At 38.4% G+C, this 15,103-nt stretch overlaps 1 protein-coding gene across 5 annotated transcripts; it reads left to right on the top strand.

Moving 5' to 3' along the window:
• Nucleotides 1-129: 129 nt before the first annotated feature.
• Nucleotides 130-14,096, top strand: COCH (cochlin). 5 transcript variants are annotated; one of them, XM_037834736.1, is made up of 12 exons: nucleotides 134-151; nucleotides 497-553; nucleotides 639-683; nucleotides 2,628-2,784; nucleotides 3,696-3,829; nucleotides 4,324-4,386; nucleotides 5,103-5,147; nucleotides 5,248-5,395; nucleotides 8,170-8,273; nucleotides 8,980-9,206; nucleotides 9,388-9,904; nucleotides 13,072-14,096. In XM_037834736.1, exons 2-12 carry the CDS (start codon nucleotides 520-522, stop codon nucleotides 13,248-13,250), a joined length of 1,653 nt encoding a protein of 550 aa, XP_037690664.1. In that variant the 5' UTR covers nucleotides 134-151; nucleotides 497-519; the 3' UTR covers nucleotides 13,251-14,096. The 5 variants fall into 5 exon arrangements, with proteins under 5 accessions (XP_037690661.1, XP_037690664.1, XP_037690662.1 ...); XM_037834734.1 differs by lacking the exon at nucleotides 134-151 and adding an exon at nucleotides 159-206; XM_037834735.1 differs by lacking the exon at nucleotides 134-151 and adding an exon at nucleotides 162-179.
• Nucleotides 14,097-15,103: the final 1,007 nt, after the last annotated feature.

Consider the following 15,103-nt stretch of genomic DNA (forward strand, 5'->3'; position numbering starts at 1 on the left):
CGGGACCGCCGCCGCTCGGCCCGGGGGAAGCGCTTCAGCCCCCACCTCCCGCACGCTCCCCGCACAGTGCTCATGCGCGCGGCCCAGCCTTTATAGCGGCGGCGGGAGCAGCGCTTTCCGCACTCGGCGCTGCCTGGCGGACCCCGCGCAGGTGCAGAGTACTGTGCGTCCGGGAGCGCGTACGGATCCCTGGCGTCTGTTGGTCCGTTCGTGTCTGTCCTGTATCTCTCTCTCAGCTTGTCCTTCTTCATACTGGGGGTCCTCCGTCCAGGGTTGCACATTCTGGGCTGGGCTCGATTGCAGCTGGAGCGTCGCCTCCAGATCGAGAGGGGCTCAGGCTCCCCAGCAGCGGCCCCTTTGATCTCCTTGCTCCCAGCCGCCAACCCTTGGCTTCCGAGGGCTGCGAGATCTCTGAATAGTGGGCGGGCGCGGCGGGGTGGGTGCGTGGGGACCTCTGTCCCCCGGGAGCCTCCCTGGCTTTCTCCCTCTCTCCCAGATCGGAGCAGCCCCTCAGTCACCATGTCTGCAGCCTGGATCCTGGTTCTCTGCCTCGGTGGGTACACGCTTCACCGCCCCCTTCCCCTCGCACCAAGCGGGTGAAGGCTGGAATCAGCCCTTGCGCTTTCCTCTCTTATCAGGTGTCTGTCTGCTGCTGGCAGAGCCTGCGGGCAGCGAGGGAGCTGGTAAGTTCTCTGTCCTGGGTCAAGGAAGCAGGTTTCGGGCCAGATGGTGGGAGGGGCTGAGGACGAGCAGGTAGAAGCCCGGGGATGGAGATGGAGGGCGCCAGAGTTGAAGCCGCTGCCGGGTACATCCCGTTTTTTTCGTACAGCGGTGCTTAGTCGTTTCTCCCACGCGAAGGGGCCCCTGGGGTCGGATGGGGCATACTTCTCAAAACACCGAGAAAAAAGTCTCCTCTATCCCGAGTTCCATGGCAAGCCAAACGGCGGCGGTGGGAGGTCGCGACGGGGGTGCACTTTGAGACCCAAGGAGGGGCATCTTGGTCCTGGGTGGTTGCACTGCATTTGGGATCAGGATGAGGCCGCCGGGACCCGGACTTCCTTACTATCTTAGCCAAGAGGGCATGGGGAGAGGCTAACGTGGTTGTCCCACCTAGTTTGACAACCTGGCTATGTTTCTGGGAGTAACCCCTATGAAAAGCAGCATTTGCGGGCTCATTTTGCATGCGAGGAAGTCTAAAGAGTTGGTTCCTCTTGCAGAAGTCCTGGTATGGGTGTGTGCCTCAGTGTGCTTTCTCTAATTTAAAAGGCAGACTTTTCTAAAATCTATTGTTTATTTTTCTTGGGAGTAGAAAAAGGGTAAGTATTGCACTGGGCCGTATTTGCCCCCATCCACACTACAGTCATTGTTGGCAGCTGAAGGCAGAATCTCTGCACTCATTTCTCCCCTACCCCCGCTTAAAATGGAAGGTTTGATAATAGGTATGAAGCTACTGTTTTTGGTAAGAATTTAAAATTCCTCAGCTCTTTTCAGAATCAGTATTGTACTTGGCATCCTGCCTTCCCCTTACATGGACACAGCTCAACATAAAGGGCTCAGATGACTTAGAAGGGGGTTCTTGTTGGAGGCCACCTACTCAGTTGGGCAGCAGAACCAGACAGTATTACTCTGTCTTGAAAAAAATTTTTTTAGTTAGCAATGGTTTCAAAAAGGTTTGGATGCTCAAAATTCCCTGTGTTCGGAAAAATAATATTTATAACATTAATCCCAATTTAACATTCTCACTAAATTGACAAACCAACATGTATTATGTTATCTTGTTACATGTTGCCAAGGGCTTGTCTCTCTACCCAGTATCTTTTGTAGTAAAAACTTCGTTTCTTAGTTGAGTTGACCCTGTGAAAAACTGGAAAGTATTAACAGTGCTTTCTAAAAAGGCAGTCACTGACTGATATATCTCTTTAGACAGATGTGGAGTAGAAATAATCAAGTTCAATTCAAATGAAAATGCTCTATTATGAAGGAACTAACTTCCCTGCTTCCTGTCCTGTGGGAGTTGCAGAAAGTTCCTTGGGGTGTGTGACCTTGGGCAAATTAACCCCATGGTTTTAATTTCCTCATCTGTAAAATGAGTGATTGAGCTAAATGACATTCTGTGACTCTAAGCATCTTCTCTACTGATTTGCACTGTTTGGAGGATAATCAGGATAAGTAATCCTCTGCAGCAAAGGATGGCTTAGAGAGGTTTGTGATCTATCTATGAAAATGTTCCTCAAAGAGTTGGTTCAGATTCAATATCTTCACCTTGGGCTACTATGTAAACAGTGCCATTGGAATTGAGATTTTTTTAATTTTTCTTGAATGACTGAATAAGTGGTTAATAACTAATGTTAAGTTCTAATTTTCATATATTTCCAATTATACATTTCCAAGCTGAAAGCAACTGAGGAAATTCTCATGTTAGACTTTTTATAGTGGTTGGGGACTAGTTTAAATTGGAAAACTGACTTTTGGCTTGCCCAAATCTGGAAAGGTATGGAATGAACCAATATTATTAACTAGACGTGTAGAAATTAGGGGAGTAAAACTTAAAATCTCATACCTTGGTTCCCCACCCCACCAATAAAATGTCCTAAGAATACTTATAAAATTCCCTCCTTTCTTTTCAGTTCCCATTGCTATTACATGCTCTACCAGAGGCCTGGACATCAGGAAAGAGAAAGTAGACGTCCTCTGCCCAGGGGGCTGCCCTCTTGAGGACTTCTCTGTGTTTGGGAATGTAGTGTATGCTTCTGTATCAAGCATCTGTGGCGCCGCTGTGCACAGGTAAGCCCAAACAACCCAGGCGGAGAGAAATGCAAGCATTATTCTTTCCTTTCCTGCTTTAGCCACCCAGAACCCTCCCTCTTTTCTTTCTTTTGGTGCCAATTTTGGCCAAAAAAGACATACTTTTAAGGTTTTCCTGGATATGCTTGAAATACCAAACAAAAAAAGCTGTCTGACTAAAAGGCACATTGTATTATTTCATGATGGCTAGAGACCTGTGAATCTAAATCATTCCTAATCATAGATCAGCAGGCTGCAATCAGTCCTCACCAATCATAATCAGTAACCAGTCATATATTACTGAGGTTTCACTATATGCCAGTCATTGTTTTAACTCCCCCCACAACACTACAAGGCAGAAACAATTTTACTCCAGTTTACAGATGAGGAAACTGAAGCTAAAAGAATTGTCAAGTACCTTGCCCAAGGTCACTGGTTAGCAAGTGCAGAATGGGACTGAAACTCCAGATCTGCCTTCAAAGTCCGTATTCATTGCCACTATGCTATGTTACAACAGAATGGCCAATGTGACCCAGCCCCCCCCCGCCTTTTTTTAAATGAAGTCCAATGATTATATAATTAAAGTGAGTATCTTAAACCAGGAAAATTGTTTGGAGTTCCTTGATTAATTCCGAGTCTCTGAGGGATTAATCAAGAACAGGATAGTTAATTGTATAATACAAGTGTATTCTTTTCAACACTTAAGAGGTTTGACAGCACAGAAACATTTGCCCAGACAGATTTTATTTCATTGTAGGCAAGTTTTTAAAAAGGCTGGCAGCAACCTTAGATGACTTCCCTGCTGAACTATTTTCTTGATTAATCAGAGCAATAGATGCAACATGGCACTATAAGGCAGTCTAGTGCCCCTGAAGAAGTACAGAGTTTCAATCGATATTCTTGTGCTGCAGGGGAGTGATCAGCCTTTCTGGGGGACCTGTGAGAGTCTATAGCCTACCCGGTCGAGAAAATTACTCCTCAGTAGTCGCCAATGGCATCCAGTCTCAAACACTTTCCAGATGGTCTGCTTCTTTCACAGTGACCAGTAGGTACAATTATATTGTTCTCACTTTTCTGTAAATATTGCCCCCCTACACACACAAGTTTTTCTGCTGCCCTTAGCCCCGCCTCTTTGACACTGATGGAACACCGATCAAGACTGAAGAGGTCCACTGTGAGTTAGAACCAGGGGACCTGGGGCCAAGTATCCATTCAAACCTAATTTGGTTTGGAGGAAGAATGATCTTGCTGTCTGAAGACCGCAGTAGAAACTTGAATGACAGTGCAGTCAGAATGCCCTGAGACTTACTAAGTAACACCAGACTGGAAAACTGGAGAATTCATTTTTGGTGATCCTTAAAAAACATGATATAATCAAGAATTAATTTTGAGTCTTTGAAACTGGCATGCAGCATGATGTTTACTCCTGCAGTCATCACGAATCCCTATTATGTTCATCATCCTATAGAACTCTAAATTAGATTTGCTATGCTTTGGTGAAAAGGAGAAAGAAAAAAAAGCTTCTCTTTATTTTAACAGAAGGCAAAAGTGATACCCAGGAAGCCACAGGACAAGCAGTGTCCACAGCACATCCACCAACAGGTATGAAACGTGGATCCCGTCTCCTGACGCCTGGCACAGCATTTGGAAATTATAAATAAATCTGCTGTTGGTAGAGGCTCTCAAAAAATTAATATTGAAGGGAAGCAAAAGAAGTATCTTAATATTATACCAGTATATTACACAGGGAAGCATATATAATTTTATGTTTCAAATTCTTTATTTTTCTTATGTTTTCAATTATGAACTCTGCTGCCAATTATTTTTGAGCTCCTATCACTCCACCTTGATTTGATAAACCATCCTAGGAACTGGTGAAAGTGAAAGTACCATGAACTTCTTCCTAGTTCCATTTGCCTCATTAAATTCCCTTACAGCTCTGCCATATGAATAAAAGGAATAAATGTGTGTCCACTTTAAGAAATATCCAGGGGTCCCCTTTCCTAAGACTGTGGTGGTTTTAAAGTCAAAAGAACCAAGGACATTAGTTAGGAACATTAGCTTCCAATCCTACTTCAACCATGGGTTTGCAATAGGAACGTCTGGCTTAGAGACATAGCAAATATGTAGGCTTCCTACTGTCCTTACTTGTTTATTTGTAGGGGTATTCTTCTCCAGTCCAAAAAATCAGACGGAAAGTTAATTTAAAAAAATGTATTTTGAAGAATGATATTCCTTTGCACTGGCTTTTCCCTGTGTGGATTCTTGCTGTGGAACTGTCTTCCCTCTGCTAATGCCATGTGCATCCTTTGTTTCAGGTAAAAGACTAAAGAAAACATCCGAGAAGAAAACTGGCAACAAAGGTAGGAGCCAAGGTATCTATTTGGGAAGACAGCATTTCTTCTCTTGCCCTCTCTCTAAAATAAAATTACTAATGGAAAGCACTTGTTTGGGTGTTCACAGACTGTAAAGCAGACATTGCATTCCTGATCGATGGAAGTTTTAATATTGGGCAGCGCCGGTTTAATTTACAGAAGAATTTTGTTGGGAAAGTGGCTCTAATGTTGGGAATTGGAACAGAAGGACCACACGTGGGCCTTGTTCAAGCCAGGTATCAAACTCGTTAAAATGGGAGGAGCCTTGAGTGAGGTCTTAAATGATGACAAATGATCCTTTTAATAGGTACATTCATTTCAATTCAATATAAACATTCTGAATTGTGGACAATCTGGATTCCCAAACTATAAATTCAAGACTTAAGACTGACTGGGCAGACTAGATAGGTCTGAGTGCCCCCTTTCTGGAATAAAAAGGGTTTAGAGAATTGTATGAAACTACTTGAGGACCAGATGGTAGACTAACAAGTTCTTTTGCTCACACAAATCACCTCTGTATATGGACTCTGCTCAATTCCCAATTTCTCTTTTCTGAAGGGAGAGGGGAACATGTCTATTCTTCCTCTGTATTGTTGTTATTTTTTAGCTCTTTCCATATACCCTTCATTAAAAAACTGAAGCATGATCTTTTTATTTTATTCATTTTAAAATATTATCTATTGGTGGCTTTTAAAACTTGAAATATATATAAAGCACAAAGAAAGCAAATTTCCCAAATCACACGCCCTAGAGATAATCACTGAAAATGTTATATTTCCTTTTAGCATTTTGAGAAAATAATTGACTGTAATATATGTATATTCCTTTTTCTAAAGCTCAAGCTGAAATAATGTCTTGTATCCTTTTTTTTCCTCCCTTAGTATTTTGAGCATTTTCTCATATCACAAATATTCATCAAAAATACATTGCTTAATGTTCCTTTGCATGGTATTTATTTCACCATTCTTCTATTATTTTTTTTTTCCACCATTACAAGTTACACTGTGATGGACATCTTTATAACATTCTTGTGCCCATCTCTGATTATTTCATTAGGCTAGGTTCCTAGAAGTGAGATTACTGGATCAAAGGGCTCTGACATTTTTAAGGTATTTTTATAATCAAGTTGCTTTCTAGAAAGTTGAATCAGTTTAGACTACCATTAGCAGTGTATGAGGGTATCAGTATTATTATAAATATTATATTTCATTAATTTTAAAAAAATTTTATTAGGGAAACATATATACAACATAACATTTCCCATTTTGACCACTGTCAAGCACACAATTCAGTGCTGTTAATTATATTCACAATGTTGTGCTACTATCACCATCATCCATTACCACAAACAGAAACCCTCTACTCATTAAGCATTAATCCCCTTCCCCCTCCCCACCCTTGACCCTTGCTACCCTATAATCTACTTACTGTCTCTATAAATTTGCATATTACATTTCATTTATTCTTATTTTTTACAATTCGCTCTTAGTTTAAATAGAACCTTTTGGTGTGAGGTGAGAATTTAACCTTGTTGCTTTCTACATAGTTCAACCATTTATTGTTCCCATACCTTTTTTAAAATGAGCTACTTATTCCACTGATTTGTGACATCACTTTTATATATAAGTTTGGGCAAGTCGATTTCTTTGATCCGTATGCTAATTCTTAACATCTTTTCTACATGGATTATTGTAGCTTTATTGTACATTTTAATATCCCATAGGGCAAATTTCCCTGCATTACTTTTCTTCTTGCAATTTTTCTTGCTACTTTTACCTAATTCTTTTTTAGGATGAATGCTACATTACTTTGTTGACTCATACAAAGAATAGATTCTTTATAAACTTCCTGGTTTATACTTTTTCTGTTTTAGGAAGAACATTATAATAAACAAACTATTTCAAGAGTTTCTATTTAAGCAGAATACCAGAATATATCATTAAGGATGTAAAAATAAGGCTAATCTTATAAATCATAATTTGCATAGTTGCAAAATGACCATAAAAATGAGAAGATCATCAACCCATGAAATCTGATTTTGTAACCCAACATTCCAGTAGGCATATAGTAATGTAATTTATTCGATCAGTGTTATACTTTGTCCCTCAAAAACCTTGACTTAATTAGGTGGCTACTGATGATGCTAACTAAGGTCTTAAAATTTTACACTTATGAAATATTGAGCTATCTAAAAGCTAAACACAACAAATTGTGCTTTAACTAATTGTTTTTACTCAACATGATCTCAAGCACAGACCAATTATAAAAATGAGCTGAGATTATTTTAATTTAAATATGGAAAATAAAATCCTAAATCACTTATAATACATATAATTGTAAGATTGACACATGCCAATATTATTTCTCATAAGAAAAATTCTATTTTAAAACCTTATAGGCTATTTAGTGCTTCCATGGTCCCCCACTGGAACCTTATAGGCTATTTTAAAACCTTATAGGCTATTTAGTGCTTCCATGGTCCCCCACTGGAACAGACCTAGCCTCAAACCCAGCCCCCCTCCAGCTACCTGGTGCTCAACTCTGCAGTCTACCATTAAGCCAGGGGCCTGAGTCAAGCCTGCTGTCAATATCTCCATATAGTTTAGGCATGGACTTTGGAGTCAGACAAACCTGAAGTTAAAATGCAGCTATGTTTTGTTGGGCAAATTAGCTAAAGGCCCTGAGCCTCAAATTCTTTATGTTTAAAATAGGGATAATAATTCCTATTTTATAGAGTTATAATGAAATGAGATTATACATGTAATATGTAAGGTATTCAGCTCATTCCCTAGAATATAATAAACCCTAATGGAACAGTAGTCCTTGTTACATTTCTGAAATGTCCCCAATAATTCAAATAGGGATAAAGTGTCTTTGTTGACTACATACTGTGGGATTAAGGAAAAAACTTGGGTGTTGTCTGATTTAAAGACTTTTTAAAAAGCAATAAACTTGTTTGTTTTGCCTTTCCAATTCTCCCTGGATAACATTTTCTTGTTTTTCTACTTAGTGAACACCCCAAAATAGAATTTTACTTGAAAAACTTTACATCAGCCAAAGATGTTTTATTTGCCATAAAGGAAGTAGGTTTCAGAGGGGGTAATTCCAACACAGGTAAGTAGACTTTGTCACTCGATATGTAATATAGGGGAGGATTGTCAGTGATGAGGCATATAAAACAGTATTACGCTATTTTGTATAAGCAGACATGAAACTCTTCCTCCTGGCAAATGAATCTTGTTTAGGTCTGCACTTGATTATCAGATTATTCAGTTTATAATGGAAAATATAACAAAAGGTTGGTATTTCTTCTTTAAAAAAAGAAATCTAAGGCATTACGATTTGTAATCCTTGTATTGAATAGGCCAGATGTCACTTTAGAGGGGCCCCTGTTTACAATGTTAAAAAGAAGCAGACATTAACAGACTTACCTAATGAATGCAGATGTGCTGGAACTAGAGTAGCACTATTAACTCTCTTAAGGAATACTTCTTGTTCTACTGAATCCTTATAGGTATTAATCAGTGCTAGATAGAGAGCACATATATGGGAGCAGGAGTCAGTTTTGTGTTTCTTACTGGTGACTGATATGAGGAAAGGAAATGTGAGGCTTCTGGGAGATGGAGGAGGAAGTAATGTGAGTTGTGAAGACAAAATAAGGCCTGATGAATAAACTTTCCATTCTGATGCATCCATTATAGAACAAGAATTCTATATAAGTTAAATCCTTAAACTTAAGATTATAAGGTTGCTACAGGGAAATAGACATGTCATTGGAACAGTGCAAAATTCTGCTCCAATTTGCTTTTTTCAAACCTAGGAAAAGCCTTGAAGCATACAGCCCAGAAATTCTTCACGGCAGACACTGGAGTGAGAAAAGGGATCCCCAAAGTGGTGGTGGTGTTTATTGATGGCTGGCCTTCAGATGACATTGAGGAAGCAGGCATTGTGGCCAGAGAGTTTGGTGTCAATGTATTTATAGTTTCTGTAGCCAAACCTATCCCTGAAGAACTGGGGATGGTACAGGATGTTGCGTTTGTTGACAAGGTAAGGTGGGAGAGGTGTCTTACAACTACCATAATAAATTCAATTCTGGAACCCTACATGCAGTGCTGGCTGGCCCGTATTTGGATTAAGTTTCAACCCTCGAGATTTAATGTGCTTATAATTTTAAAGAAGAAACAACTTTTGATACCTTTGGATATCTTTTGTGTGTCTCCCCCATTAGGCTGTCTGTCGGAACAATGGCTTCTTCTCTTACCACATGCCCAACTGGTTTGGCACCACCAAATATGTAAAGCCTCTGGTTCAGAAGCTCTGCTCTCATGAGCAAATGATGTGCAGCAAGACCTGTTATAACTCAGTGAACATTGCTTTCCTAATTGATGGCTCCAGCAGTGTTGGAGATGGTAATTTCCGCCTCATGCTTGAATTTGTTTCCAACATAGCCAAGACTTTTGAAATCTCTGACATTGGTGCCAAAATAGCAGCTGTACAGTTCACCTATGATCAGCGCACAGAATTCAGTTTCACTGACTATAACACCAAAGAAAATGTTCTAGCTGTTATCAGAAACATCCGTTATATGAGCGGTGGAACAGCTACTGGGGATGCCATTTCATTTACTGTCAGAAATGTGTTTGGTCCCATAAGGGATAGTCCCAATAAGAACTTCCTGGTAATTGTCACAGATGGGCAGTCCTATGATGATGTCCGAGGCCCTGCTGCTGCTGCACATGATGCAGGTAAGGTCCTTGTCCTTTGTATGGGAAGGGAACTGAGGAGGGGAGTATTTGGAAGTAAATAAAAACTTGAGAATTTATTTTACTGAACAAACACCTACAAAGTGGCAGGCACTGTTCTAAGAACTTTAACCAGTGTTACTCATTTAATTGTCGAAGCAGTGCTACTAAATAATCTCATTTTACAGATGAGTTAACAGATACGGAAAGGTTAAATAATTTCCCCCAAATCACACAGCTAGTAAGTGGTGAGGCTGGGATTCAAACCCAGGCAGCCTGAATCTAGACACACTCCAGCCCCACTATGTTATTAGAAGAATTGCCATGAGAAGCATTTCAGTCAAGGAAATATGTTACAGGGACTTAATGTTTTGTCTCAAACTTGTAACATATCTCCAGATAATCACTGTTTATCATAACCTATGAATCTGCCTTTCAATAATTTATCATAACTTTTTAAAGTAAAGTTTTCAGTCTTGTATGACTTTTCTAAAATGAAAAGTCTCCAAATGACTTTAATTCTATCCCATCTAAACCTTCTTTCCCTAATTGTCTTTTTTTTTTTTTTTTTTCCTTTAAGATAACATAATCACACTGTGGTCTTATAAGAGTATAAAAAGGCTTTTCTTTCTCCTTCATACTAGTGGCAAAGGCCACTAGTTCCTTAACACATTAGCATAGCGTTTTGCTGAGATCAAACAGACCAACATGCATGTAACCTTTCCTGTGATGTAACTGAATGACTGGAGTCTAATCATATTTTAAAAACAAAAACGTCAATTTGGGAGGGGAAGGACCAACAGACTTCCATTTGCTTATACCTTAACTCTACTGCACTTCTTTCTTCCTCTTTTCTATGTAATTCCTAGTAATTTGACCTTTGTCCTCCCTATACATTTACTAGTACCTTTGTTAATGTACTTCTGTACTTTTATTGATGGAATACTGTTTTAAATAGGACAGAGAACTAATCCATGCAATTTAAGCTACACATCCAGCTTATAAGAAGTATTTTATACATCAGCAACCAAACCTGTGTTGAAGTGGAGACCTATGTGCTCTCGTATTCTTTATCACTTAGCTTACTGAACCAATTTATGGTTCGCAATATTGTATTCATGCTAAATATAGTGAACTAGAGTAATTCAAATTCAAAGATATTTTCCCTATGTGATTAATAAAACTTCAGGTGATTGGGCCACAATGAAATACTTTCATGAAAATGATCTCTTAGTGAAATCCACATCAAAAAAGTAAAAAATAAATAAATAAAAATTGTTAGGACTAGGTCAGGACTGATTTTGCTTTATTTTTAAACTATAATTATGCACGGGGACTGAGCTAAATCATCTGAGTTTGAATACAGAATTGAAAGGAGTGAGGAAAACGTGGGGAAAGGAAAAAATATATATAAATACTTTTGCCAGGGAGTGGAAGTGGGGAGAGGGGAGGATTGGCTGGTGACGATACAGTCATGTGGTTTTTATGTCATCTAAACCGCCCTTCTATATTAAGTCTTCACAACCCTGAGTACTGTATACTATTAGAAGTAGAATGAAATCTTGGATGGTAGGGGAGCAGAAACTCTCAAAGTGTGTTATATTGTTACGGGGACTCACCCTGGAGAAGATAGACAGTAGTGCACTCCAAGAATCTGTTTAATAACTGCTACAATTGGGATTGAGGTGAATCAACTAATATAGTATCACTCCAACCAAAAGTATACCTGGACTAAAAGCCTTCCATAACTCAAGGGATTGCAGTCAAAATGGCTCAATATAATTGGAAGAAACCATTCCACCTTATAGAAATTTCTCTTTGCCTGTTTATATCAACAGAACATATTTGCTCTGTGATAAAAGACTGATAATTTCTGACCATTGGACAGTTTGCCAATTTAACATAAAGAATGGAATGGAAGAAACAGTTATTATTCTTTGAGGACTAGTCATCATTTCCCAGACAATGCAACCTTAGAAAACTTTAACACCGTTTACTTGTCTCAACTTTTATGCCATTTTTGTTTTGTTTTGTTTTGTTTTTTTAAAATTCAGTTTTACTGAAATATATTCACATACTGTACAATCATCCATGGTATATAATCAACTGTTCACAGTACGATCACACTTATGCATTCATCACCATTATCTATTTCTGAACATTTTCCTTACATCAGAAAGAATCAGAATAAGCGTAAAAAAATATAAGTAAAAAAAGAACACCCAAACCATCTCCCCCATCCCACCCTATTTGTCGTTTAGTTTATATCCCCATTTTCCTACTCATCCATCCATACACTAGATAAAGGGAATGTGATCTACAAGGTTTTCACAATCACACCATCACCCCTTGTAATCTACATTATTATATAATCGTCTTCAGGAGTCCAGACTACTGGTTTGGAGTTTGGTAGTTTTAGGTATTTACTTCTAGCTATTCCAATACATTAAAACCTAAGAGGTGTTATCTATATAGTGCATAAGAATGTCCACCAGAGTGACCTCTCAACTCTATTTGAAATCTCTCAGCCACTGAAACTATTTCGTCTCATTTTGCATCCCCCTTTTGGTCAAGATGTTCTCAATCCCATGATGCTGGGTCCAGATTCATCCCCGGGAGTCATATCCTGCGTTGCCAGGGAGATTTACACCCCTGGGAGTCGGGTCCTATGCCATTTGTTTTTGCTTTATTGTACTGGCAATGACTCTAGTATAGTGATTAATTGATGGTAGCAGGTAGTCCTTTCTTGTGCCAGTCTCAGAGGGGAAGTTTTCACTATTTCACCAAGCAAGTTTGCTGTAGGATTTTTTTTTTCTTCAGAGATGTTATCAGATTAAGAAAGTTGCCTTCTATTCCTACTTTACTAAGTGTGTTCTATCATGCATGGATATTGAACTTTATCAAACAATTTTTCTCTGTATCACAGTGATCATCATTTCTTTTATTCCTTTAATGTGGCAAATTTCACTTGTGGAAAGCTTCTGGTTTTGACCAAACTGTTTTGCTGCTCTCATCTCAATGATTGTCAAAACCTACCTAATAATTCTTCAGACACTAGTAGGCAGTTTTCTCCTAAACTATGTACTAATAATATATGAAAACTATATACACATAATTTTGTATTTAAGGTGGGACTGGTTTCAATTCACTTTAAAATATTTCCTTTGTAGGTATCACCATCTTCTCTATTGGTGTGGCTTGGGCACCTTTGGATGACCTGAAAGATATGGCTTCTAAACCGAAGGAGTCTCATGCTTTCTTCACCAGAGAGTTTACAGGATTAGAACCAATTGTTTCCGATGTCATTAGAGGCATTTGTAGAGATTTCTTAGAATCCCAGCAACAGTGACATTTTGATAACTGAAAGAAAAAGTGCAAGGCACTCTAATGTATAAGTTGTATTCTCTTAATACTGAAATACTATAGTCTAGCATCAGATACAAAACTATTATATTAAAGATGTCAACAGCTGTTTTAATAAGCAAATAAGCATTCATTTAAAGCTACTACATTCTGGTTAAATTTACAGACTTTTAATTATTCAACAAACACTACTGAAGCTTCCTAATCAACCCTTAGAAAGGCAGGAAAAAGGTGTTATCATGGATTAAAATCATACGAGTTCTATTCTATCATGCCTATTAAATGTATGGACATGCAAAGTCCATAGCTCAATAAAAGAATCAGATACTTAAACTGAAAGCAACATTCCTTGCCAAATCATTCTGTACTAAATATACAAGGAAGATAAATGAGAAATTTCAACGAAAATCAGCTCTAAAACACAGTTCAAGTAAAAACATTTTGACCCAAGTGTTTTCTGAAAACCGATCAACCAATAAGGTTGTTACTTCATATAATGAAGTTTGCATATGGATGATTTGGAAGAGAATCGTGTATTGAGCTGCTTTTGTAGTGTGTTTTCCTATTAACTTATGAATGAAAATATCACACCCAATGAAATGGCAGGATTACTTGGTATTTTTCTATTTATATCTTTAATTTTATATGTGTATAGATTTGGCTTGTACTCTAAACGCCATCCATGTACTGAAGAACTGTTAAAGTGGTAAAATTTTTACTTATTCCTATTCTTTAAACATTTAGCTTTAAAGAATAACACATATTACAAATATAACTGCAGCAATAATTATAGTTTGAATATTCGAGCAATAAAAACCGCTGGTGACTGTTATTCTAAGTTGCCTTACTCTTATTATTCTAAATGTCTCTTCCTGGATTACAGTAAAAATTCAGTTCTTTACTAATTCATGTGGAAAGACTGGTCTGAATTTTTTTAAAAAAAAAAACATGCAATAATACCAAGTATATTTATTTTTTCTTTCTGTCAACTATTTATTGACTGTCTACCATGTATTAGGCAATGTCCTAGGCATTTATACACAGCCATTACCAGGTTGCAGTTTGGAAGTGATGTTTATAGGAACTTGCTTAACCAAAAAAATATTTCATAATTACCATTTTTAAAAAACATTGTTTGAAATTCTTTCAAACTTACAGGACAGTTAAAAAATACAAACCTCATACAGAGAATTCCAGTATACCCCTATTACCCCAGATATCCCGACCCACAAATTTTAACATTTTGCCATATTTATCAGTCTTTCCACCAATCAATCAATCCATCTATTTACTCATCTATCAATTGATCGATCCATTTTCTGAACATCTGAGTGTAGGCTGTATACACCTTCCTCCTTTAAAACTGAATACTGCCATGTACATTTCCCTAGAAAAGGATATTCACTTATGTAACCACCTTAGCTGCAGTTATCAAGTTCAAGCAATTTAGTATTGATATAAAACTTTGTCTATATTCTAACATTTTCTTATATACCCAAAATGTCCTTTTGTGCCTCTTCTCCATTATTTGACCCAATCCAGAATCATGTATTCCATTTAATGATCATTGTCTCTTTAGATGGTCATTTTTTTTTTTAATTGTGAGAACATATTTACAACATAAACTTTCACAGTTCAACCCTCCCAAGCATAACATTCAGTGGGATTACTTGTATTTACACTGTTGTGGTACTGACACCATCTTCCATTTCTGAAATGTTGCCATATCCCAGCCAGAAACTCTACACCCATTATCCATTAACTCCCCATTCCCCTTGCTTCACCCTCCTCCTCCTCCTCTCCTCCCCTGTGACCCTGGCACCACGGTACTCTGCATTT

The sequence above is a fragment of the Choloepus didactylus genome, chromosome 4, assembly GCF_015220235.1.
Source record: "Choloepus didactylus isolate mChoDid1 chromosome 4, mChoDid1.pri, whole genome shotgun sequence".
NCBI lineage: Eukaryota > Metazoa > Chordata > Mammalia > Pilosa > Megalonychidae > Choloepus > Choloepus didactylus.

What these genes read in the sequence shown, in the direction of transcription:
- COCH (XM_037834733.1), top strand. Translation starts at nt 520, where the DNA reads ATGTCTGCAGCCTGGATCCTGGTTCTCTGCCTCG. An exon ending in CACAGCACATCCACCAACAG is followed by an intron (nt 4,387 to 5,102) that starts GTATGAAACGTG and finishes CCTTTGTTTCAG; the next exon opens with GTAAAAGACTAAAGAAAACA. An exon ending in GTGGGCCTTGTTCAAGCCAG is followed by an intron (nt 5,396 to 8,169) that starts GTATCAAACTCG and finishes TTTTCTACTTAG; the next exon opens with TGAACACCCCAAAATAGAAT.